This window comes from Humulus lupulus, chromosome 9 (assembly GCF_963169125.1).
Source record: "Humulus lupulus chromosome 9, drHumLupu1.1, whole genome shotgun sequence".
In the NCBI taxonomy this organism is placed as follows: domain Eukaryota; kingdom Viridiplantae; phylum Streptophyta; class Magnoliopsida; order Rosales; family Cannabaceae; genus Humulus; species Humulus lupulus.
In genome coordinates this window covers 131,396,425-131,422,732 of record NC_084801.1, presented here as the reverse complement: position 1 = coordinate 131,422,732, position 26,308 = coordinate 131,396,425, and the positions used below count along the sequence as shown (strand labels likewise).

At 36.3% G+C, this 26,308-nt stretch overlaps 3 protein-coding genes across 7 annotated transcripts; 2 read left to right on the top strand and 1 right to left on the bottom strand.

Annotated features, from left to right (window-relative positions):
• Positions 1 to 10,766: 10,766 nt before the first annotated feature.
• LOC133802509 (polynucleotide 3'-phosphatase ZDP) lies at positions 10,767 to 15,646 on the top strand. Of its 4 annotated transcripts, XM_062240833.1 has the most exons (12): positions 11,167 to 11,300; positions 11,447 to 11,506; positions 11,702 to 11,803; positions 11,920 to 12,012; positions 12,636 to 12,704; positions 12,863 to 12,919; positions 13,085 to 13,161; positions 13,462 to 13,543; positions 13,690 to 13,806; positions 14,426 to 14,553; positions 14,671 to 14,740; positions 15,311 to 15,646. In XM_062240833.1, exons 3-12 carry the CDS (start codon positions 11,792 to 11,794, stop codon positions 15,356 to 15,358), a joined length of 753 nt encoding a protein of 250 aa, XP_062096817.1. In that variant the 5' UTR covers positions 11,167 to 11,300; positions 11,447 to 11,506; positions 11,702 to 11,791; the 3' UTR covers positions 15,359 to 15,646. The 4 variants fall into 4 exon arrangements, with proteins under 4 accessions (XP_062096816.1, XP_062096814.1, XP_062096815.1 ...); XM_062240830.1 differs by lacking the exon at positions 11,702 to 11,803 and having other exon boundaries at positions 10,801 to 11,300; XM_062240831.1 differs by lacking the exon at positions 11,702 to 11,803 and having other exon boundaries at positions 10,807 to 11,285.
• A 405-nt stretch (positions 15,647 to 16,051) lies between these two features.
• LOC133802508 (uncharacterized) lies at positions 16,052 to 19,199 on the top strand. Of its 2 annotated transcripts, XM_062240828.1 has the most exons (5): positions 16,052 to 17,014; positions 17,101 to 17,220; positions 17,294 to 17,362; positions 17,936 to 18,771; positions 18,862 to 19,199. In XM_062240828.1, the coding sequence occupies exons 1-4, from the start codon at positions 16,319 to 16,321 to the stop codon at positions 18,749 to 18,751; spliced, it is 1,701 nt and encodes a 566-aa protein (XP_062096812.1). In that variant the 5' UTR covers positions 16,052 to 16,318; the 3' UTR covers positions 18,752 to 18,771; positions 18,862 to 19,199. The 2 variants fall into 2 exon arrangements, with proteins under 2 accessions (XP_062096812.1, XP_062096813.1); XM_062240829.1 differs by lacking the exon at positions 17,101 to 17,220 and having other exon boundaries at positions 16,061 to 17,014.
• Positions 19,200 to 20,719: 1,520 nt separating this feature from the next.
• On the bottom strand, positions 20,720 to 24,262 carry LOC133800051 (uncharacterized). The gene is made up of 2 exons (XM_062238031.1): positions 22,969 to 24,262; positions 20,720 to 21,867 (listed from the first exon to the last, which is right to left on the bottom strand). Exons 1-2 carry the CDS (start codon positions 24,260 to 24,262, stop codon positions 20,720 to 20,722), a joined length of 2,442 nt encoding a protein of 813 aa, XP_062094015.1.
• Positions 24,263 to 26,308: the final 2,046 nt, after the last annotated feature.

Genomic DNA, 26,308 nt, shown 5'->3' with positions numbered 1-26,308 from the left:
TAAAATCATATCTCTAACAGCCATATCACATATGGCTTTATGAAATTCATCTCAATATTGTGTAACAACAAATTTACACAATAAAGGGTAATATTTGGAAGTTATAAATTTGTAACACCAAATATGTTACATTATTTGGATATATCTCATATATCTAAAATTGTAACTCTCTATTATATGTTACAATATGTGACACTCTTTGTCACATTTATTTAATCTAAAACATTATATCATAATATAATATAATATTACATTATATTATAAAATAATATAACACTCTATACCCATAGCCCTCTGCAGGCTCTCCAAAAACTTAAAGGTGAAGGTGGGGTCCCTATCAGATACTATCGACCTCGAAGCCCCATGTAGTCACACAATTTCCTTCACATACACTTCAACATATTGCTCCACTGTATAAGTTGTCTTAACAGGAAAAAAGTGGGTTGATTTGTTGTACCTATCCATAATCAACCACACTAAATCATGTTGCCCCACAGTCTTCAGTAATCCAACCACAAAGTCCATGGTGATATCCCCCTATTTCCACTCCGGGATCCCTAAAAACTGCAGCAACCTTGCTGGCCTCTGATGTTCAGCCTTTACCTACTGACACGTCAAACACTTGGTCACATAATCCACCACATCCCTCTTCATTCTCGGCCACCAATACAAGGTTCTCAAATATTGGTACATCTTCACCATGGCAGGATGTAAGGAATAGGGAGTGGTATGAGACTCATCTAAAATCTCTCACTGGATACTGGAATCCATCGAAACGCAAATCTGACCTTGGTACCTCAGTAAACCCATCTTTGAAATAGAAAAGTTCTTAGCTACTCCGGCTAAGTCACCTTTTGTGTGCTCCCTTGACTGGGGATCCTCCCCATGTGCCTCCTTGATCCTCTCAAGGAGCGTGGACTAAAGAGTGATGTTGGCTAGCTGACCAACTACCAACTCAATACCTGCTCTAGTCATCTCTTCAGCTAACCTATTTGATATCTGCCTTGAACTGAATAACTGTCTTGGGCCATTCCGACTCAACGCGTCAGCCACCACATTGGTCTTCCCAGGATGGTACAAAATGTCGCAATCATAATCCTTTACCAATTCCATCCAACACCTCTGGTGCATATTCAAATCCTTCTGAGTAAAGAAGTACTTCAAACTCTTATGGTCGGTGTATATTTCACACTTCTCGCCATACAAATAATGCCTTCAAACCTTTAGTGCAAATACCACCGCTATCAATTCCATATTATGTGTGGGATATCTCTGCTCATACTCCTTCAGTTGTCTCGATGTGTAGGCTATTACCTTTCCAGCTTGCATCAATGCACACCCCAAACCCTATCTGGAAGCATTGTAGTAGACTACAAACTTCCCATTGCCTGACGGCAGACTCAATACTGGAGCGGTGATCAGTCGCCGCTTCAACTCCTTGAAACTGTTCTCACACCTGTCTATCCACACATACTTAGTCTTCTTACGTGTTAGTTCGGTCAACGGTGTGGCTATTCTGGAGAATCCTTCAACAAACTCCCGATAGTACCTTGCCAATCCCAAGAAACTCCTAACCTCTAGTACACTGCTTGGCCTAGGCCAATCTCTCACTGCCTCAATCTTGCTTGGGTCCACCAGAATTCCCTCCATACCGACAATATGGCCCAGAAATGTTACTTGGGGTAACCAAAACTCATACTTGCTGAACTTAGCATATAGCTTGTGCTCTCTCAACCACTGTAGTACCAGGCGAAAATGTTGTTCGTGCTCTGCCTCTGACTGAGAGTACACCAATATGTCATCAATGAATACGATTACAAATTTGTCCAGATAATCCCTGAAGACCCTATTCATCAAGTCCAAAAACATTACTGGGGCATTGGTTAATCCAAAGGACATGACCAGGAATTCATAGTGCCCATACCTCGTGCGGAATGCAGTCTTTAGTATGTTCTCCTCCTTAATCCTTAACTGGTGGTAGCCTTACCGAAGGTCAATCTTGGAGAACAATGTCTTCCCCTGTAACTGGTTAAACAATTTGTCAATCCTGGGTAGTGGGTACTTGTTCTTTATGGTCAACTTGTTCAACTCTCTTTAATCAATGCACATCCTTAAGGATCCATCATTCTTCTTGATGAACAACATTGGAGAACCCCATGGTGAAAAAATCGGTCTGATGAATCCTAAATCCAGTAACTCCTGCATCTGAATCTTTAGTTCCTTCAACTCTGCTGGAGCCATTCTATAAGGTGTCCTAGATACTGGCTCTGCCCCTGGCGCCAACTCTATGAAGAACTCAATCTCTCGGTGTGGTGGCAACCCTGGCAAGTCTTCTGCGAACACATCAGGAAATTCATACTAATCTAGTCTCATCCGGTCCAACCGAAACAACTCTAGAAGTATCCACAATGTTCGCTAGGAATCCTATGCAACCCTCTTGCATTAGGTCTCTAGCCTTCAGTGTCGAAATCATAGGTACTCACGGTCCACTCACTGTCCCCACAAATACAAAGGGTACCTCCCCTTCAAGTTCAAAAGTCACCATCTTACGCTTGCAATCAATCGTCGCCCCGTACTTTGATAACAAATCCATCCCCAAGATCATATCAAAGTCATCCATCACTAACTCAATCAAATCCGTAGAAAACTCTCTATTGTCAATCTCTACTGAAAATGCTCTAACCCATCTCCTAGAGACTACCAGTTCCCCAGTCGGCAACAAAGTCCTGAATCCCCTAGCATACAAATCACTAGGTCTACACAACTAATCTATCACTCTAGTAGATACAAATTAATGAGTAGCCCCTGAATCAATCAATGCAGTAAATGAAGAACTGGCACTAGAAATCTGACCTGTCACAACCAAGGGGCTAGCCTCAACCTCAGTCTGGGTCAAGGTAAATACTCTGGTAGGAGTGAGGTTGTCGCTCTGCTTCAGTTCTTCTTTCCTGGCATGTGGGAAATCCTTCCTCAAATGACTAATGCTCCCACAAGTAAAGCAAGCCCATATACTGCACTCTCTCTGATGTCGTCGCCTACACTGAGGACACACTTGGAAACTCCTCCAATTGTCTCCCACGCCCTGATGGCCACTGAAAGCACCCCATGCCCTCCTATCTAAGCTAGGAGGAACAAAATAATCTGGGGCCTTTCTCTTCTGTTCACTAGGGCCACTACTCCGACTAGATCCATTAAAAGGAGGAATCATCCTCCGAGCATCGTGCCTAGCGACGCCACCCTCTCTCCATATCTGATCCTCGACCCCCTCGGCAGTAAAGGCCTTCTCCACTCCCTGCACATAGGTGGTAGTTCCTGGATCCAAAGTTATCTTAACGTCACGGGCAATCATAACGTTCAATCTCCATACAAACCGATCCCTCTGTGCCATATCAGTAGGCACCAAGTCCGACACGAACTTTGCTAACCAGTCAAACTTCAAAAGCATACTCTGTAACCATCATCTGGTTCTGAGTCAAATTAACAAACTCGTCCACTTTTGCAGCTTGGACTGCAATACTATAATACTTCTCATTGAAGATGTTTCAGAATTCTTCCCATGTCATGACTGACACATTCTTCCTCTGGGACACAACTTCCCACCAGATTCGAGCGTCTTCTCTTAACATATAGCTGGCACAGGCCACTCTCTCATTCCTTTCCACCCTCATAAAATCCAGGATGGAAGAAATCATGTTCATCCACTACTCTGCCCGCAGTGGGTCTGGGCCACCCTCAAAGATGGGAGGGTGCTGCTTCCTGAACCTCTCATACAAAGTTCCCACCTAATTTCCAAAGCAGGCTTGGCTGGCACTGGTGCCACAGCCTATGGAACCTATAACCCAATGCCCCGAGGAGGCGCCTGCTGCCTCAACTCCCGGAGCTCAGCTTCCATTCTTTGCAATCTGGCTTCCATTTTGGCGTACATATGTTGCTAGTTCGGTGGGGCAGGTGGAGGTTCCTAACCCTCGTTGTCATCTTTTTCCCTATTGTTGCAAAGTCTGATTGATTATCGAGGTATTACTGCAATATTCCTGCAATCAATGACGCTGCACATCAGACATGATAACAACATCCAAAGCCACCTCCCAATCTCACCAATAAGCCACAATCAACACATCGCATATAAAATATAACAGTCAATGGGGACATGCCCTAACATCATGCATACATAAACACATTCATCATGCTCTATCTATGTAAATTCAGACAAACAAGGCAACTTAAACAAGCAGTTAAGCATATAGTTCAATAAATATCAACCAACCCTGAGTCGAGCTTGTCACTGGCAGCGAGCGTACATGTTCAGTCGATCTCTAGGGACCATAAACCTTGGCACGCTCTGATACCAAGATGTAACATCCTACTACCTTAGAGTCGTTACCATGTGAGTTATAAATGTGCCATTAGCTCGCTAATCGAGGTTTTAGGTTAAATGTGTGACTAAATTGAAATAAAACTCATTTCACGACATAAATTATAAAGATTTGGAAATTCATTGAAATCATAAAAAGTTATACATCTGGGATCCCAAAATACTGTTTAGAAAATGTATTATAATTCAAAAATATAAATATAGCCGACCTAGGCGACAAAATAAACCACTACAGTACATTTCCCAAAATAACCCTGGTCGTGGCAGCTAGGTAGGCCGAACTTGTACCTGTCGCTCCACGCTCTCCGTACTCATGGTTGGTTGACCTTTCCTTCGCCCTTACCTGCACCAAAAAGCACATGTGAACCGAAGCCCATCAAGAAAACTCAATGCAAACAAAGCATAATCAAATCCAATAATAATAACACAAATAGTCCCAGACCAAACACATAACGCCCTACACCGACCCAAGCGCTTTACCAGGCTCTGGGTTCGCACTCTTCATCGAGCGGGTGGATACGACACCCTTGGAGGGTCTCGCCCTACGGCCTGCACTTAGCATGCTCAATGCCGATCCCGGCCCCTTGACGTACCCGACTTCTTGCCATTCTGAGCCTTCGCCATTCCCGGCCTTCGTCGTTCCTGGCCTTCGCCGTTCATTCATAAACAGGCATAACACATCATAATATTCACAGATATTCACACATATACTAAACATAAACAATAGGGCCACGCCCTATTACACAAACAGTAGGACCATGCCCTGCTCTACGGGTACAACAGTTTTCTTACCTGTGTCCCGAGCTGATTGATTACCGCGATCCCGAGCACAGTCCTCTAACCCGAGCCTTGTTGAAAACCTAGTAATAACACACTCATAATAACCATCCATCAAGCCTTAAATCAATTAATAACTTCATAATATTACTCTAGCCTCTCGAACCTTGAATCCTACTAAACTGGGTAGTAGAATCCTTCCCGAGCTTTAACATTTGGGTTCTCGAGCTTAAAACCTTCATTTTCCCCTTTTTTCCATTTTGAGTTGCGACCCGCCCCTTAAGGTCGCAACTCGCTACAAGTCAGAGGGCAAGCCCTCTCTGCTGAAGGACGCGGGCCGCGGCGCGCTATACCCTACGCTCGTGGCGCCTGGGCAAATTTTCGAGGCCCCTAGGCCTTAATGTTCAAACGGGTCGCGGCGCCTGATGAACAAGGTTGCGGCTCAAGCCTTAAAACCCAAAATTCTCACCATTTTTCTGTGTCTTTCCCCGAGCCTAACTCAATAATTCACACCTCAAACATTACTTAAACCAAGAATTGAGCCTAGAATCCTCATCCACATAGCTTAGGAATCATAACAATCCCATAACCAATTCTATATACTCATCAAACACTCAAAACTAAACTTAGAGTCCACTCACATGCAAGCCTATAGTTCTAGCAGAATTCAACAGGAATAATAACTGAAATCCCCTTACCTCTGTGATACCCTTAATCCTTGAGTTAATCCCAGACACATCAAGCTCTCAATCCTTCAATTTCTTAGTCCCAAGTCCTCAAAAACTCCATCAGCTTCTAAGTTTCAAAGAGAGGGAGAGAGAGCCGAGTAAGAGAGAGCAAGAGCTGAGATTTATGTTTTCTTTCTTATGTATCTTTCTATCTTAGTTCTAGAATCTGAGATAAGTCTAAGTTTATCTCCTAGCTAAAAATCCAAAATACCCCCAAGTCCATCTTAATCCTTTAGTGTCACCAATGGAAATCCCGTCAATTGCCACATCTCGCTAAATCGTCAAGTATTCGTATAAATCCCCATTTTATCCCCAATACAGCTAAACAAACGTTAAATCACCACCCGTTACCTGGTAATTCCCGAACACATACTATACCCTTAGGCTCCTCCCGAGCCAAGTATTCGACCTCGTTGTGACGATTCAACTAATTCACTCTCTAGGACCGTCTCGGATCGCACATTGCGAATATATCACCACACCCTTGTGGTATCAAAAACAACACACAAATATAACACATTTATGTCCGTAACGGGCTAAAATTACAAATATGCCCCTAATAATCAAATTGGGCCCACATGCATATTTAATTCACCTAAATGTGCATTTCTAATCACATAATCATTTAATTCACATATTAGCATAATTAAATCAATTATTTCCCTCCCGACACGCTAATCAAGGCCCTAAGCCCTATTAGCAAATTTGAGACGCTACACTAGATGTACTCAGCACATGAGATCTAGAAAGGTTTGAGAAGAGAGAGCCTATAGAAATTTCTAGAATTTAATGTTTAGGAAATTCTATCATTTATATTCTTAGAGAGAGTCTGATAACAACTGCTTAATTAAAACTTCTTCTTCTTCTTGAAAAGAATGACTTCTTTTTAGGTTTATAAAGATAATTAACTCATTTAATTAATCTTTATTTTATTTAAATAAAACTGATCAGTTATAACATATTTTAATTATTTTAAATCATTTTTAAAAAGAATAATTAAATAAACAAATTAGTTTGAAATTCAAAATTCAAATCCTAGGGATAGGATATTCTCACATGTGGCAATGAGTGATTGTGACTATCCTTGATTTTCTCATTTGTTTGTTTACTTAATATTTAAGATAATATATTTATCTTAAAATAAATATCAGTTAATTAAAAATTAATTTTATCTTAAAGATGTCAGTTTTAAATAAATATCTTATATATGATAATAATTAAACTCTCTCAAATATTAATCCAAACATGATTAATATTTATTTTAACATAAAGTTTTTCAAAATAAAAACTATATAGTTAATCAATTAATTAATTCATAATTAAACAATTGCTCATAATTATCACATAATTATTTTCTTACCTTGAAAAATTAATTAATTTGCAATTTAGTCATTCTCTCTATAAATCTTCCTTGTGACATCCTTATCTTTGACATGTAGGATAGAAGGGACTTGGGGACCATGGGCCTATAATACAAAGCTCCAATAAACCAGATTATTAATTAAACTATTTAGCTCAATAATCTTATTTATTAATTTTATGATTACTCCACTATAAATATGGAATTGCACTCTAAGTATATATGGAATTTATATTTATAGAGTTTTCTCTTGTAGTCCATTGATATTATCAATAAATGTAGTTATGTCATCCATTTATTGGTTCGTTAATTAGAGCTGATCAAAATTACTGTTTTACCATTCTAATTACCTCTTGTTCCTTAAGTACCATTAATTCACTAACGAATAATTAATCTATAATCAAATTATAGATTTGAGCTCAATAACTATTCAATTCCAGAATTCACCCTTAAGGGAACCAATATTCAATCTTGTTAGGAAAACATAGATTCTATTATCATAAAATCATGTTCCCACCCATTCATGATATTGAATCTCCAAAACAAAAGTCACTAGCCTCATTATATTAAGAAACATTAACGAATGAATCAAAAGATCCAATAAACACAAACAAGTGTTCATGACTACTCTGGATTTATACTGATCTACAAATGATCATCTATTATGATAAGAATTAAATCTTTATGGCAAACAATAAGTTTATAAAGATAGTTAATTGATGGACCCAAAACGGGTATGTTTTAAATATTTATAACTCGCAAGCGCACGAATCGTATATGAAATATAGTGTTCGTGTAAGCACGAGATCAAACCCAAAGGAGTTGTCTAAATTCAAAAAGAAAACTACTTTAAATCAAACTTAATAAATTCTAACCTAGCTCCAAAGATTGATGAGAATTTGTAATAATAAAAATAAAATAAAAGATAATAATAAAGATATTAAAAGACAATATATATAACATAAATTAATAATAGAAATCAAGATGGTAAAAGAAAGATTATTAAGATATTAGAATCCACAAAATATAAGTTCAATAATATTTAAAAGTACATTGATTCCCAAGTTTTAGTAATTGTAGAAATTAATCAAATTATCATTTTCCAAATGGATTTATAATTTTAAGCACAAATTACTTCTAAAAAGATAAGATTTTTCTTCACTTTTCAAAAAGTATAATTTCAAAGTATTTAATGTGAATCAACCTAATGAAACAACAAAAAATCAAATAACATTATTTATAAGACAAAACATAATATTTTTGTTCTAAGCATTGGATGTATACAATTTAATGACACATCTTACACAAAAAGATTATGTTTTTTCACTAATGAAGAACAAAGTGTAAATATGTTCTAACAATCTAGAATACAAGATATTTAAGATGGAAAAAAATATTTGAAGAGGAAAATCCATAAATTTTATTGCACAAAATGGGAAATTAACATACAAAATAAATACTATCTAGTTACATATTGTTTTATCATCACCTTAATAATCTTAAAAAGATTAGAAACTCATAACTAGAATAGAAATTACAAACCAAAAAATTACAAATATAAATAAGAAAATTTGGAGGAGAAACCCCCACATTTTTCCTCTAAAAACTCATAAAAAAAATGACAAAAAAGAAGAAGAAGATGAAGAGAGTATAGAGGTCTTGAAATGTGGTAAGTGTCTAGTGTAACCTCTCCCAAAATAATCTCCCCCCCCCCCCCCAAATAGTCTTGAAAATTCCCTATTTATAGCAAAAATGATAATATTAAATTAATCAATTTAAATTGATTAAATTAATAATAATATGGCAAATAGGGGTAAATTGTAAGGTGTAATGATTATTTTGGGATAAATTTTTTAGAAAAGTTTGGATAAAAAAATTGTATTTTTAGACAAAGGGGACAAGGGGACAATTGGTGCTTTTGTTGGGCTCAAAATGCACAAAGGGGCTGGTGGCAGGCTTGGTCTTCGGTGGGTGTTGGCAGCTGTGGAAGGAAGGCTGGCGTGGTGGGCTATCTGAGCTGCTGAAGCTTTGGCCTAGCAGGTGTAGTGTTGGGCATTGGGTCGAAGGGCTGTTGGAGATGCTGGGAAAAAGTTGGTGCTTCGGCAGGTGGTGCAGATTGGTGTTGGCTGCTGAAGGAGATGGCTGGCACGAGCCTGACTTGGGCTGAAGGAAGAGTAGATGCAGCTGGGTCCACTTGGGCCGAAGTGGAGGGCAGGCGGGTTGGTTGAAGGCAGTGTTGGACCGAAGCTGAGAAAAATGGGCCCAGGCGAGCTGGTGTGGTGCCAGGCAGCTGGAGCTTGATTCATGGCATTTTTAAAAATGTCATTTTTCCCTTCTTTCTTTTCCTTAAAAATGCCAATTTTCCTTCATTTTTCTTGCTTTTTCAAGAGCAAAAAATGCAACAAATTCTCTACAAAAATAAATATAAATTAAATTAAAACTAAATATTTTCAATAATAAAATATACAACAGAAGTTCCATGAAAATATTAATTAAAACTTAATTTACTTAAACATTTAAGCTCAAAATTGCATCTTTTTACTCCTAACTTAACAATATTAATTTTAAATAATTAAACTATAACATATTATAATAAAATATCTATAAAAACACACAAAAATATAAAAAAATCAAAATAAACCCAATAAATTCAAAATTATTTTAAAACTTAATAAATCAATTAAAAACTCAAGAATTAAGCAACAATTAACACATAAAAAGTGGTAAAATAACTCTATTTTGTAGAATTATCATTAATTCAAATCAATCTTGTCATATATAATTACTATTATTCATATTAGTAATACGAATCTAGACTACTTGCATCTTATATGCTTAGTAAACCAAATTAGTAATCATCCATTAAATATTCATTTAATATGTTACTGACTATTTTATTTATTGTATATGATCTTAATTCTCTCGTACTAATACAAGATCACATCCTCATAAATAAATATAAAATTTTATTGATATTTATAAAAATTATTCAAATAATAATTATAGCATCCAAATATAATAAAATTATACTTTTATTTAAATTAATAAATATCTTTTACATGCTTTTAGTCGTAAACCCGAACAACTCCTTTGTTTGTTTATATTAATACAATATAGTATTTTAGTATAAATTAAAGATATAAATTGGCAGTGAAGAAAACAAAATTTTATTAATATAATAACTTTTTATTATTTAAAGTTTTTATATTTTTTGGATATTATATTTTGTCCGATAAATTATTATTTGGATTATATATTTTATAAAATGATTTAAATAGAACCTTAAACTCATTTTTTATCAAAAAGTTTTTTGAACTAAAATAAAATATAATGTACCAAATTATCACTTAGAAAAAAAATACAACTAATTTTGTAGTGGTCTATTTGAATCATTTTACATAATACAATATCCAAAATTTTTTTTATCAAAACACAAACTCTCTAAATAGGTAATGGAACTCTCTAAATAAGTAATGGAACAAACACAAAATCGAAAAATATACAAAACCTTCAAAAAATTTATCATATGAAATTATGAATTTAATTTTCCAAATAATTTGTAAAGTGAAAAGAAAAAACTAGTAAGAGAAAATGAGGCACTATAGTAGTAGTCTACCACTAAGTTAGTTGCTTTGCTAAAAAATGGCGGGAACCATATAAATCCAACGAAATTCTTCTTCATGCGAACCATCTTTTCTCTTAGTTTCCATTCCTATACTCCAATCTTCTCTAACTACTTGTTCTCTCTCACTTTCCCAGAATTCCAAACTCATCTACTGCATTCTGCTCAAACAATTTCAGCTTTTCCCACTTGCCAAGCTACCCAATGCCCCCTTCCATCAAAATCGTGGCTGAGTACGCGAAATCCAATCGCTCCTTTTGCAAGAAGTGCTCCAAGACGATCGATTCGAAGTCTCTAAGGTTGGGTTTGGTGAGCCGCGACTCCCGGGGCTTCGACATGACCAAATGGCACCATTTGGGTTGCTTCTCTTTTGGCTCGGAATCGCTTCCTTCGGCTGAGGAGATTAAAGGGTTTGACTCTTTGAAGGTGAAATCGATATGGGTATTTGGGTAAATTTGAGATTTGTTGAATCTTTTTATGGGTAATGAGGTTAGGTATAGAAAACGAAGTTCTGGGTTGAGAAAACGATATAATATTTTGTTTAGAAGTATCTTGTGGTAAATTGTTCTTTTTGTTTATGATTTCAGAGTTCTGATCAGGAAGCTTTACAGAAATTGGTGGAGACAAGGGATAAAACTCAGGACGAGGTATGATCTGATTCTCAGCTTAAACTTGGTGTAGTTTGTTAACAGCAATGGAATTTGACAAGAAAGCATAAGATTGAAAACATGTCAATCCAATGAAATATGATTCATGAAAGCAAAGAAAGATATGATATGGTTATTGATAAAATTTTCTTGGCAATTTAATAGGTTTTTAATGAGAGTTTCTTTTCCATTTAGGCAATAAACTTCGAAAGGAAAACTGCCTGATTGTTTTTTTACTCAATATAGTTAGAAATCAATATAGAGCAGTAGAAGGACTGGCAGGAAATGACAACGAGGGTGAGGCTATAATATACATAAGGAACTCTCTTGGACTGTCTAGCATACTTTCTCATTCAGATTTAAGTTACTTGGGGGAAATCTCTTGTACCATGTTTTATGTTTTCCTTTATTAGGTTGATAAACCAGATAGAGATGGAGATGGAGATGGAGATGAAGATGAAGATGAAGAAAAGGAATCAGAGGGGAGGAATATAAAGAAAGCAAAGGTAAGACAATGATTTTAGAGGTTTTTTTATTTTTATTTTTTAAGATTCGTGGATGATAATTATGTATGATCATGTTGTTGTTGGGTTACTTCCATATGATCCTAAGATGTGTGTGGGGCTCTACATTACTTTCTGTTGACATCTATTACAATAGAATAATTATGTCACTATCATTATGCTTTATTTTCTAGTGGGCATACGTGCTTATCCAGAAATCATTTTAAACGATAATGGGTTGCTTGTAAAATCCATAGTAAATAAGTTTATTTTATTTCCCATCTCAATACTTCCACACAATTTGTCAAGGCATTGGTTAGGCCATTTAACCACGTCATCTTCATGCCTTACATCTTGTTTATATTACACATCTTTATTTTCCTCATTATTCGTGGGTGTGGCTTTTTCTTCTCTCCCAATTTGTTATGTCGTATTTCTTGAGAGGCCATACTATTGTTGGTGCCATCTGATGTGTGAGGCCATACTATTGTTATTTATTTATTGTATTAGCTATGTAACATAAGAGTCCAATACAGATACCATTGGTTTTGCTCAGCTTGATGTACCCCTTTTTAATCAACTCGGTTATTGAATACTGTTTGTAATCTTGTCATGATTGCTTGCAGCTATCTATTTCAAAGGGGGAAAACCTGGATGTAACATTTTTAGTTTCTGACGTCAAGAATAAGTACAAGGTAACTCATTTCTTATTACACCATTCTAGGATTTTCTTTCTCTCGGTACTGCAAGAGACTACAACTTTTGTAAATTTGGCATGATGGTTACCTTCCCTTGGCTTGCAAGTATTCAAGCTTAGCATGATCTCCTTGACCAATATTGTTTTCTGATTCAGGATGCAACACTGTCACCAAAATGGAAGGCATTCCAAACAGTTATATTTCTTGAGCGGGTGAGATAGTTTGTCTTATTGGTGTGTTTCTTAGAGATTCTTTCATTGTATTTGCATGAGTTAAATATGGCTCAAGTTATCTTGCACTGCTATAGTTATAGTGAAGGGAATTTCGTACCTCAACATTATTAACATGGTTTTTTTTATGTGTTTTACTTCTAACAGGATGAAGGCCTTCACGATTCAAGTAAAATTGCTGCTTTTGATTTTGATGGATGTCTTGCAAACACTTCTGTTAGAAGGTTGTATAATATTCATTAAGCACTGAATAATTACATTTCATTGAAGTGCAATATTAGTATAGTATATTGAACTATAATTACCAGAAGAAATTAAACAAAATATAACTAAAATACATTTCATTCCAATAAATAGTTTTTAAATCTTATTATATTGATTCTAATGTTCAAGCTCACTAAAGGTTCTTGTGAATTAAGATGCCCGAGACATTTTCAATGTGTGCACTTACAGAATGCTTCATTTGTTGGAAGCTTTACACAAATTTGGCTCATTAACAACTAGAGTTGATGCACTTATTGCAGAGTAGGTCCGGATGCTTGGTCTCTGATGTATCCTTCAATACCTGCTAAGCTACAGAGCCTGTACAATGATGGCTATAAACTGGTTATTTTCTTTCCATATAATCTATCTCAAATGTAATGTATTTGTCTTATGATTTCTCCTAGTTTGACATTGTACACCTGGTCAATGCTTCGTAAGCTTCTAATTATTTACATCATTCTCCTGATTCAATTTGTAATCATTGTCAGGTTATCTTTACCAATGAATCAAACATTGAGCGCTGGAAAAATAAGAGACAAGTTGCTGTGGACTCGAAAATTGGTCGCCTAAACAAATTTATCGTGACAGTGAAAGTCCCAATTCAGGTAGTTATACCTAAATGTATTCTATAGTCCCAATTCAGGTAGTTATACCTAAATGTATTCTATATGCGTCTGGAATAGGATAATTTCATTTGAATAATGGTCCAACACGTTCTTCCTTTAGCTGTCCTGGACACCCTCAATTATTGAAAAAAAAACATTTCTCAATCATTGTAAACGTGTGTTGAGTTTTTTTTTCTCTGCATACGTGTTGCTTTATAATTTCATTCACGTAGCTGTTTATGAAGTCAAAATTGTGTTTATTGGATATAATATATATGTCATGCTTATATAATTTTCGGGCACTTTGATATGTACAAGTCTTTACATAGTTGTAGCGAGTTCCTTGGTGGTATATGAATTCTTGTATTCAACTGCATATTTTGGGAGCAGCTTTCCCATTTGTGTTCATCCTTTCTTCTTTCAGCTTGCCAATTAGAATAGTATGTTTGCCAATGGCCACCTTTACTAAGTTTTGTTATTTGCTAGTTTTCTTAATCAAAAGGTTTCCCATTAACTGAAAAAAATTATTCTACATTTTTAGGTTCTGTTGGTTTCAAAAGTAAGGAGAAAATTTCAGAAAATTTGCTGAATGATTTGCACTGCAATTACAAATATGTAGGTTTTCATTGCTTGTGGAGTAAGTAAATCTAATGGTCAAGCAGACGATCCCTACCGCAAACCAAAACCAGGGATGTGGCATCTTTTGGAAAAACACTTCAACTCTGGCATTTCTATTGATATGGACCAGTTATTTAACTTTTCATCCTTTCACTTGTCCTTTTTTGTCGCTGTAAGGCTTATCGTTTGAGAACCTATATGTTCAAGAATACTAGCTAACAAAGGATTTATGTGTTTGCTTTTTAGATCCTTTTATGTTGGTGATGCTGCTGGAAGAGAAAATGATCATAGTGATGCTGATATAAAATTTGCAGAGGTACTGACTTATTCTTACTCTTTTTCGATGAAGGTAAAAAGACAATGTTCCTCATTTTGGTATATTATAACAAACTGAGTTTCTGTCCTTTGACCTACTAGTTTTCAAGTAAGCATTTAGTATTACTGTAGTATACTTGTGTCAAATTTGTAATTCTACATTAAATTCAAGGTGTCAGATATGTTCAATAAAGGCTCCCTTTAATCCAAATATCTTTCTACTACTATTTGTGTGCTGCACTGTGTTTGAACTGTTTGCAGGTCTGGGTTTTTATCAAAATGTTTATGCTTTACATGTTTCCAATACAACTAATGGCATAATAAATAGACTCTGAGCTGTTCGGTTGTTCAAATACCGGGACAACAAGTTCCTCCTGGGGTACCTCCATAGCAATTGCCATAGTTATCTGATTCCCAAATATTATAGGATTGGGCGGAGAGCCTAGTTGAATAATATGAGAACTTTATGATCAACCTATCTTTTTGTATCTGAATTAATAGATAGATTGAAGGAAGAACAGGTTAAAATGAAGGTCCCTTGTCTTATCAGATATTTTGTCTTTGGTTTCAGGCTGTTGGTCTTAAATTTCATGTCCCTGAGGAATACTTTGACATGTGAGGAACTTGGTGGCCATGGGTTGCTGCTGGCAGAATTGACGGTGAATAGTCCTGACAAGCACGAGGTTCTCTTGAAATTATGTTTACATGATTCCTCTAGAGATCTTAATCAAACTATTGTATAGTTAAAAGGTCTAGGAAGTTTAATTATGACTCATATATTGAGTGTCAGCTTCTTTTTTTTATTTTTTATTTTATTTTTTATAATTTGTTCATCTAAATCCAAATTAGATGAAAGAACTAGCACTGGTGGAAGCATTTTATATTTTACGATCCTATTCCTATCTTACTGGTTATTGTTTAGTGAATTTGCAGTATTTGTGACTGAAATTAGCATAGGATATGGAAGATAAGTGTTTAAGTATTTTTTAGGGATTAAATTCAGAAAATTGAGTTATCAAAAAATGATTTAATTGAATGAAAATAAGCAATAGATATAGTGGACAACAATCAACTAAACTAACTCTAGGTAAGAGAAGTAACTAACCAATATAACTTAATTAATTATTGCTTTGATCTTTAGCTATATAAAATACAATGAAAAAAATTTAACTGAAAACAAAACCACCTTTACAATTGATCAACCAAACCATTTAGAGACTTCTATTTTGTAAGATATTATTAATAATAAACTTTTAGTAAGTAATAATGGTAAAACTAATATAATTGATCATTATTTTTAATTATTCATACGAAATGATTTTAGAATATACTACATGAATGAACAGAACTTTTAGTCTTAAAAGTGTTTTCTCTAGTTCCTACTCATCAATAATAATTTATAAGTTTAAGGTGCTCTTTATAATTTATTTTTGGTTTAAGGATAATTTTATAAAAACAAAAAAAATTCAAATTACCCCCCATCATGCCCATCTCAGTCGTACAAGTACTTCTACAACAAAGCAATAAACCCCGGCGAAGAGTGTAACAGTAACCGCCGCCGCCGCCGGCAGCGCCTCCCATGGATCCTTATCATGAACAGAGACTGCGAGACGAGGTCATCTACCTCCACTCTCTTTGGCACCAAGGCCCTCCTTCTACTACACCCACTTCTCGACCCGAAAGAAAGCTTCCACAACAACCGCCGAATCCCACGAACAAGCTCTTAAAGCCCAACCCACCTTCCAATTCGGATATCCAATGGCCCCAACCCAACATCGTTTCCGGATCCTCGACCCGATTGGAGACGGCGGAGGAGAAAGCTAGGAACTTGGTGCTGAAACTGCAGCACAATGCGTCCAATGCATTCAAGGAATTCTTGGCCAAGTCCGGCTGTGATAGTGACGATGATTCTGAGGAAGAAGACGACTATTGGGTTGGCAATGGAGACGATAAATACTTACTCTTTTTGAGAATTTTCTTGGAGGATTATGGACTGAGAAAATATTATCAAGAAAATTCTGAGGGCGGTGAGTTTTGTTGCTTGGTTTGTTATGGGTTAGGGAGAAAGAATTCTGGGAGGAGGTTTAAGAGCTGCTTAGGGGTTGCTCAGCATTCGATTGCGATTTCGAAAACTAAGTCTAAGAGTAATGACTCGCATAGAGCTTTGGCTCAGGCTATTTGCAGGGTTTTGGGGTGGGATTTCGATAAGCTTCCGGTCGTCGTGTTGAAAGGTCAACCACTTGGCCCAGTTCTGATCAAGAAAGGGGAAACACAGGTAATCTTTTTCATCTTTTTTGGTTTTTTTTAATTATTTCTCAGTTAATTGGGGTGATTTTAAATTCTGGGTTTTGATTATTTAAGGGTGAAATTAAGGCATATGCTGGTTCTTGTGATGATGTTAAAGGAAATGCAGTAGCCATGATTAGTAGTAGTGGAGGTGATTTAGGGGAAAATGATGGTAGAAATATGGTGAACTGTGAGGTTTGTGTTAGCTCATTTGCTATAATATAAACATGTTTCAGGAACTATATATTTGACTTGTTTGGGATTGCAGGGTAATGTTGGAAATGAGGGTACACATAAAGACCTTGGAAATACTGATAAAGGAGTACTTGGTGAATTGGTAAGATGTTTACTTTTATTTGGATTTTGAATATTCACAGATATTCACACATATAAAAAAACATACGGCACTGGCTAAAGAACTAGACTACTAGAGCTGAGTGTTATTGCTTCCTAATTCTCATTGATCTAGGAAGCAAATAACAACATGAGGTACCACATTCCATGATGTTGTTTTAGTTTTGCAGACTGCCTAACTTAGGCTAAATCGATGGCAAGTAGCAGGTTGAATAGTTCTTGTCAGGAGAAAAATGTAAATTAGCTTCTTATTTCAAAGCTAGAGTTCTTGATTATGGCCATCACCTTCAGGGAGTGATATTACTTTAGACACTGCTTAAGTATAGCTTGTCTACGAAATTGAAAAGAGCTTGAAAATTTAGGAACTTTGCTGGTGAAATGCTCTTCATACAATTACCTGTAGTTAGTCAACCAAATGGTGGCATTACTTTCCAAACTGATCTAAGTGTTTGCCTTTTCAACTTAGTGTGTCTTGTGATTGAAATTATTTGCCATTATTAAAAATAATGCATTATGCTGTGATTCTTTTTGTGTATTAACAAGGCTTATAACACAGGTATCTAACCAAACAGTGGTGTCTACTTCCGAATGGCCATGTGAAAAGCCTGTTGATAATTCCTCTTCAACAGCGCTGGAATGGCGTGCTTTTGAGCCTTCTTTAGCTTCCGCACAGTTGGCTTCTGCAGCAAACTCGGTTTCAGCTGAAGACCAGGCAAGATTAACTGTAATGCGGTCACAACATGTTGCTGTAAAAGCCTGCCAAAATTATTTTCAAAGAAAAAAAGGTTTAGACTGCAGTGAGCATGGCGATGAAAGTGGGGATGAAGATACAAACAAGGATAGTAACAATGAGGAAGAAGATGTGTATGAGAACAGTGAAGACGAGGAAGAAGGCAATAGCAATGAGGAAGAAGATGCATCCAAGGATTCTAAATTGTTCAATTTCTTTTTTAATCTTTTTAAGGAGGAGAATGGCAAGTTGAGAGATTTTTATGTCAACAATTGGGAGGCTGGGGAGTTTTGTTGTCTAGTTTGTGGTGGAATAGGGAAGAAGGTATGGAAGAGGTATAAGGGCTGTGTTGCACTTGTGCAACACTCGACCGCAATATCAAAGACAAAGAAAAAGCTGGCTCATAGGGCTTATGGCCAAGTTGTTTGTCAGGTACTCGGTTGGGACATTAATCGGCTACCGTCGATTGTGTTAAAAGGTGAAGCTTTTGGTCTACCCTCCCAAAATTCCTGCGATAAGCAGGGTGAACTCAAGGAAGATTCTGATCATCATAATGAGGGAATAGTTTTAGACAGATTCCAGTGTTCATCAGAACGAAACATCAGTGAAAGGCCTCCAGCTCACAAGTTCAATCGTCAATGAAGTCAGCTGAGTTGCAGCAGGTAACTATTTCATGTCTAATGTATTAATACATAATATAACATGCTGACTGACAAGATAACTAATTTTTTTGGCTTATGGGAATGTTGCAGGGTGACTCTGAGGGGAAATTGGAAAGTTCATAATGATGATTTTGTTATAATCTCAGTAGTACCACCCAACCTCAAAAGTAGAGGTTCATAACAAGAACAGGGTGTGTACTTGATGACATTTTTAAAACAAACAGTAGATAATTTGGTGTACATAATCTGAGTACTGTTGGTTATAGAAGTTTTTAGAATAATTTATTACCAGAACATTTTCATTGAAATAGGCTAATTCTTTCAGCTCTGTTGAGTCAAATGCACAAGTTGTAAACATAGGCCAAAACAAAGGAATTAATGTTATTCTAAATTTTTCAGCACCAGTGGTTGATTTGATCTTTTGTATACTTCTCCCATTCAAGTTTTACATTTTTTTTTGTTGAAAAAAAGTTTTACATTAATATTTGCCTATTTTCTCACCCAAATTCTCTCTTCCATTGATGCTTCTCCCATTAGAGTTTTACATTTTACTGTTGATGCTGTTAATATAAGGGGACAATAGGGGTGTGCACGCTGTGGTTTGGGCAGTTTGAACACTTTTTAATACACCACGCCACAAGTGCAGTGTAGTAGCTAGAACACACCATGCGGTGTGATTTGGTTGCACCAAACCGACCAAACCAAACCATTTTTTGCAGTGTGGTTTGAGTGGTTTTCCACAGTGTAAGTGTGTTAAAAATGATGTTATAACAAAATTAAAAATTAAAAAAATACTATATCCTTAGTTTAAAACAAATCCTTAATAAGTTCTAAACAACATCACAAGTTATCAATTAAGTTCAAAATAATACAAAAAAAATACAAGTCTCCCAAGAACATCTTTTCAAAACCCTCATGGAACTTAAGTTCAAAACATCACAAGTTATAATAAACTTCTTTTCACTCCACTAAACTACTATCATGGAAGAAACCATCTTGCTTCACTTCACCTAATCAAAGGATACAACTTCATATTTGTAAGTATACGGTGCGGTGCGGTGCAAACCAAAATTTCACACCGCCAAACCACGCACCGCACCGCGCGGTTTAGCTAAGATACAAACCATATCGAACCATTACACTTTTGACACTGCGATTTGTGGTGTAGTGTAGTGCGGTGCGGTCGGTCGTCGCAGTTTGTCGGTTTAGATGCTCACCCCTAGGGGACACCATATACCATATGGTGTGCATGTGTACAACTTATAATTGCTTTAATTTTATATGTTTTTTTTAATTATATTAAGGTCAATTATGAAGTCCCTAGAAACCTGAAGAGATTTATAGGCGTTGGATTACTTTGGAATTTTTTTTTTTTTTTTTGCATATGACGGTAACTCTTTTTTTTTTCTTCGATAAAGTAACTTTTTTTTCCATTGATTAATGGATTTTTTTTTCAAGACCAAAACGACTATTAGTATTAGACGGTTATTTTTTTGCTTTGCTAAGTTAAAAAAAAAAATAGTATATGTCTCTTACTTACTTAAATGAGTTTGTATTTTTTCTGATTACCTGTTTGGATCGTATGTTTTAAAATATTCATTTTTAGATCCTATATTTTGTAAAATAGTTCAAATAGACCCCTAAACTCAATTTTTTTTTTATCAAGAAGAAAATATACTTCATTAATCAACCAGCCAAACCATACAGTATACAATACAATTACCTCTCACAAAACCAAAAACAGGGGAAAAACCCCTCCAACCCGTACACATAAAGGTAATAGAGAAGGCCCCTAACCAGATTACATTGTAATCCTATCTATAAATCTCTATTCTTGTATAGACAATTTCTTATTTTTTACAATGAGAATTTTGTATTGAATCTTAGTCTTAATCTCAGAAGCAATACTATCAGCTGACCAATAATATCTATCAAAAACACATCTATTTCAATTCCTCCAAATACTATACACAACAGCTGCCAGAACCGAGTTGATGATAGCAAAGATAATTCCAGGATTCCTGCTAGAGAGCCAAACCAGCCAACTAGTAAACTCAGAAGGCCAAGCTTGAAAACCCAACCAGCCAAAAATGATGACCAAAATCTGCTTGGAAAGATAGCAATCGAAAAATAAATGGGCATGATTCTCAGCAGAGATACCACAAACAGGACATAGAAGAGAGTCAAGAGCCAAACATAACCTGAGCAAATTATCACAGGTTAGCAGCTGAGAGTTTACAGTTTGCCAAAGCAGAAATCTGTGCTTAGGTATAGACATCCGGCACCAAACAGCTCTATGGTAGTCAACCTGTTGTTGACAGAGAGAACTGTTATACAGTTTTGAAGGGTGAATTTTTCCTGAAGAACCAGCAACTTTCACCTCATCACAGCTGAAGTGTCCCCTTAGATTACATAATTTCCTCCAATACCAGCTAGTATCAGGAGGAAGTCTATAAGACCAGAAATCTGAACCTTTCAAGTATATTGAATTGATCCATTTGACCCAAAGTACGTCATGCTTCTCAGTAATAGCCCAGACATACTTAGCGAAGATGGCTCGGTTCCAAACTGAGCCATTTCTGAACCCAAGGCCACCATAAACTTTTGGCATACAGACCTTCGACCAAGAAGCCATATGTATTTTGCTCCTATTACCATTTACTCCCCAAAGAAAACCACGACATAACTTTTCAATCTCCTTAATAATACTTTGAGGAAGTATAAAAATACTCATCCAGTAGTTCCGCAGTCCAAATAGAACAGAATGAATGAGTTGGATTCTACCAGCAAAGGATAGGTGCCTGCTGGCCCAAGTATGTAATCGCATTCTGAATTTTTGGATGATGATGTCACAATCTTCATGCTTCCACTTAGTTGGTCTCATGGGAACACCAAGATATTTAAGGGGAAATGACCCTTCAGAAAGTTGTAACTCAGCAGCTAATATTTGTCTGTCAGCAACAGAAACCCCCCCAAAGTAAACATGCGATTTACTAGCATTAATTTGCAGCCCAGTAACATAACTGAATTCCTCTAGAGTACCCTTGAGCACTTGAACAGCAGCCAAAGATCCTTTACAAAATAAAAGCAAATCATCTGCAAAACATAAGCTTAGCAGATTCAGACTTTTACACATTGGGTGATACCTGTGTTGACCCTGATTTTGGGCAACTGACACGGAGTCAAAATACGCTTGACGTGGTTGAATGCGTTGAAAAGAACGTGATAGCGAAAATAATAAGAACACAATATTTTATAGTGGTTCGGCCCCAGGATCTGGTAATAACCTACGTCCACTTAGATTGTTATTGATATGGGATTCAAAGTAGTGATCAAAGAACTAGGGTTCAATGAGTTTCACTCGCCTCTCAAGAACAATACAATATGATTGATATGATCACTCTAAACTCCAGCGATTTAGAAGTCGGAAAAAGAGAAAAAGATCTGATCCCCTTCCCTAAGCCCTCTTCTACTATTTATAAGCTCAAGGAAGGTTTTCATTGATTTGTTACAGATATTATTTCCTAAATAATCGGATACTCAGGAAATCATGGGAGAGAATTTCGGATTCCATCATAACTGCCTAAGATTTCCTTCGTGTGTTACGTGCCTACGACCAGACTGGTTGTATGAAGAGACCAATCGCATAACTTCGAACATCTTCCTGGTCGATAGTCGAACACAGGTTTTGCCAGGTGTCAGCCACGTGCAATTAATCCTGCCATGTCATTCACTTCTGATTTTTGGGATAACAACCTGAAAGTAGTATCTAGAGCTGCCAATTGAAGACTCTGAGTGAGATATTCCATGATTACGACAAATAAAAGAGGCGACATAGGATCCCCTTGACGAAGCCCCTTCTCACCCTTAAATCTTCCTTGAACCCTTCCATTCATGAGCAAGAAATATGATGTGTTTTTCAAGCAGGTCATATCCAGCTGATAAATCTCACAGGGAAACACAAGGCTTTTAAGAGATCCTCGATAAACCACCAATCGACTGTGTCATAAGCTTTACTGATGTCAATTTTAATAGCACACCTAGGCGAGATAGATGATCTCCCATAACTCTTGATAAGATCTTGGAAAATTAAGATGTTATGAGCTATTGATCTCCCTTGAACAAAAGCTCCCTGATTTGATTGAACTAAGACAGGAAGGACCTTAGCTAATCAAGAGTAAAGAAGCTTAGAGATACATTTGTATATGGTAGAACAACAAGCAATAGGCCTATATTCCACAGCCCGAGAAGGATTATCAATTTTGGGGACCAGAGACAATGTGGTATTAAGTAGATCCTCAGGGATACTGCCTGATTCAAAAAACTGCCCTACAGCTCTACATATTTCATCGCCTATATCCAGCCACAATACCTTGAAAAAACCAGAACCAAACCCATCTGGACCCGGGGATTTGATTATACGGATACTAAATAAGGAATTTCGAATTTCCCTGTGAGAAAAAGGCTTCAACAGAGACAGCTGCTGGTCAACTGAGAGCTTGGAACCCATCTCTACACAATGGATATTTAACTTCTTAGTAACTGAACTAGGCCCGCCCATAATACTCCTGAAGTGGTTCAGAAAATGAGAGACCACTTCCGAAAAGTTATCCACCACCCTACCTTGCTCAGTAACATAAGAGGCTATCCTATTCTCTTCTTTGCATTTCTTCAGACAAGCATGGAAATAAGCAGTGTTCGAATCTCCCTTCCCTAACCAATTAATCTTACTTCTTTGAGCCAAGAAGCTATGATACATTTGCTCCTGAATTATAAAAGCATCTGCAGCAACCTTGACATTATCTTGGAGAGTAAAATCACTAGGATGTTGCTGAGCATGGAAAAGGGCAGCCTGAAAATCATCTTTAGCCTTATGAAATTGAACTCCTATGTCTCCTATATGATCCCTATTAAATCTTTTCAGTTTGTGTTTCAGCCGCATTGTCTTTAGATAAATGGCCTTTAATCCAGTCCCCTGAATCGGCTTCCTCCAGCTATCAAGAGCCACCTCTTTAAAGTCTTTATGATCTGCCCAGAAATTATAAAAACGAAACAACTTAACTCCCAAGTTCTCCATGCCCTGAATAGAAAGTGTACAAGAGCAGTGATCAGAAACCGTTTCCCAGTTGAAAACTGTTGTTGTATTAGGAAACAGATCCACCCAGTCCTCATTAGCAAACACATGATCTATCTTAGAGTATATGCGAGCACGCCCATCTTGGTTATTAGTCCAAGTAAAGAAAGAGCCAGTTTGTTTAAGCGCATCCATTTGAGTCCTAGCAAGCCATTGAGAAGAATCTAATAATTCAGCTTTAGACACAGGCTTCCCTCCATTCCTATCTTTGGCTGTAAATATTGCATTAAAATCTCCCAAAATTACCCAAGCAGCAGCTGAAAGCTTAGGTAATCTTTGCCATAAAATCTTCCTTTCCTCCATAGTGTTACGCCCATAAACAAACGTTGCACTAAATGGAAATTTCTGACCAGCCATTTTAACATTACAGTGAACATATTGACTTGTCTCCTCAAGAACTGTAACCTTGACAAGAATCCTCCTCCATATTATCAAAATTCTGAATTGTTCTGAAACTCAATTTTAATAAAAAAAAAATTGAATATAACAACCCAGTTTTTAAGTAGAATAATTTTATTTTTGTTCTGAATTGTTAGTTTGATGAATTATTTGTGATTTTAGTTGAGAAAACTTTAATCAAAATCAGATTTAGGATTCTATTTGAACCATTTTATAAAATATAGGGTCCAAAAAATAATTTGTCAAATTTGAACCATTTTACAAAACACAGGGTTTAAAAAAGTATAAACCCTACTTAAATTAATATTGTTTTATTGTTAATTAACAAAATGGAATCCTAAATTTATTTTTGGTCACAAGTTATATTTTAAAAAACATTTATTTATTTTGTTTATAATTATTTTTTAAATTAATAATACTTAAAATTTATTTTTAAAAATACATAAACTTAAATAAATAATAAAAAAATGAGAATGGTTATTTTATATTTGTATGGGTATTAATAGTCTATACAAAACGTAGGTAAGCCAAAAATAAAGTTTATATATACGACAATCTATTATTATTTATCAAACGTGGGAAATCATATTTCGGTAATTATCAAATTTGAGAGGTATGAATATATGGCTTATGAATTAATAGTTCGATTGAATATATTTTTTTATTAAAAATAGGTTTAAAAATAATTTCACATCATTATATTAAGCCATTTGTGCATACATGTGGACTAATGGGTGTCGGTTCGATATCCTGATTGACAATTAACGTTTAAATTGTAACGGGTGCAACTAAATACTAACAAAAGGAGATTTTGACACCAATATTTTTGATTGGGGGCATATGCATACTAAATGTTAAAGAGTGAGGGTTTTTTATATTTTTTTTAAATAAAGTTTTTTTTTTGGAATACTTTTTAAAAAAAATATACAAGTTTAACTCTCACTAATTTATTAAAAAAATTAAAAGTAATTTTAATTATAAACAAGAATATATAAATGAGAACTGTTAACTGCCTTTTTCGCTATCAAATTAATATGAAAGATTAAAGGAAATACGAGAAAAGAACACAAGGGTTTTATGTGGATCGTGCTATAAAAGAGCCCTAATCTACGAGTCTCTATTATTTCGTGAGCTTGTTGTACCAAGCTTCAATGGTGGTTCTTAGGCAGCATGTATATTGCACTGAGCTAGAGAGTTTCTCTCTCTAAAAAAGCGAACCCTTTACAATGAGATACTCCATCCCTATTTATAGAGGTTGAGGTGATCAATGTTAATCATCTCTCATTAATACAAAATTCCCCCTCCTTGGGTGTTATTGCCAAATTAATACGTAAAGGCATGCACTAAATAGAGACTACGACCCAAGCAGATTGCACGGGGTCCATTGCAGAGAGTCGCATACCAACTTTATGGGAAGCGTATCTCTGACTTTTCAGGGTACGGCGCACGTTTTCCCATGTCAGGCGGTGTTGTGGGAAATATCGATTGTCGAGTATAAAAACTTGACACCACCAATCGAGGCCCACCAAAAGTCGTCATACGATCTTCTAGTGGCCCACAATTGTAGTGACTGACACCTGGCGACTCCCCAAGTCCGAGGACTGGAATCATAGACTTGGGGGACGAGTGAGTGAAGAGAGCTCCTCCGGACATGGCCTGACCTGGAGAGATCCTCGCCCTGAGGACGGACTCGGATTGGTAGGAATGGTCTTCAAGGTTGGTGCCTTCGACTATGAAGTCTGCCAATGCTTGTCCTTTTATCGCCATCCTCGAATGAGAAGTGTTATAAAATTGTCCTAGTTCCACTACCCACTTGAGTAATCGTCCCGAGGCCTTTGGTTTTTGAAGAACTTGTCTCAGCGGTTGATCGGTCAAGACTCGGATAGAGTGAGCTTGGAAGTATGGACGTAGCTTTCGAGAGGCGATTACAAAATAGTAGGCTAGCTTTTCAAGAGGGGGATACCTAGACTTCGCACCTACTAGCCTTTTACTGATATAGTACAC

What these genes read in the sequence shown, in the direction of transcription:
- LOC133802509 (XM_062240830.1), top strand. Translation starts at nt 11,064, where the DNA reads ATGCCCCCTTCCATCAAAATCGTGGCTGAGTACGCGAAATCCAATCGC. An exon ending in ACGTCAAGAATAAGTACAAG is followed by an intron (nt 12,705 to 12,862) that starts GTAACTCATTTC and finishes TTTCTGATTCAG; the next exon opens with GATGCAACACTGTCACCAAA. An exon ending in ACAATGATGGCTATAAACTG is followed by an intron (nt 13,544 to 13,689) that starts GTTATTTTCTTT and finishes AATCATTGTCAG; the next exon opens with GTTATCTTTACCAATGAATC.
- LOC133802508 (XM_062240828.1), top strand. Translation starts at nt 16,319, where the DNA reads ATGGATCCTTATCATGAACAGAGACTGCGAGACGAGGTCATCTACCTC. An exon ending in GAAATATGGTGAACTGTGAG is followed by an intron (nt 17,221 to 17,293) that starts GTTTGTGTTAGC and finishes TTGGGATTGCAG; the next exon opens with GGTAATGTTGGAAATGAGGG. An exon ending in AAGGAGTACTTGGTGAATTG is followed by an intron (nt 17,363 to 17,935) that starts GTAAGATGTTTA and finishes CTTATAACACAG; the next exon opens with GTATCTAACCAAACAGTGGT.
- LOC133800051 (XM_062238031.1), bottom strand. Translation starts at nt 24,262, where the DNA reads ATGGCTGGTCAGAAATTTCCATTTAGTGCAACGTTTGTTTATGGGCGT. An exon ending in TTGTTCTACCATATACAAAT is followed by an intron (nt 21,868 to 22,968) that starts GTATCTCTAAGC and finishes TATGTTTTGCAG; the next exon opens with ATGATTTGCTTTTATTTTGT.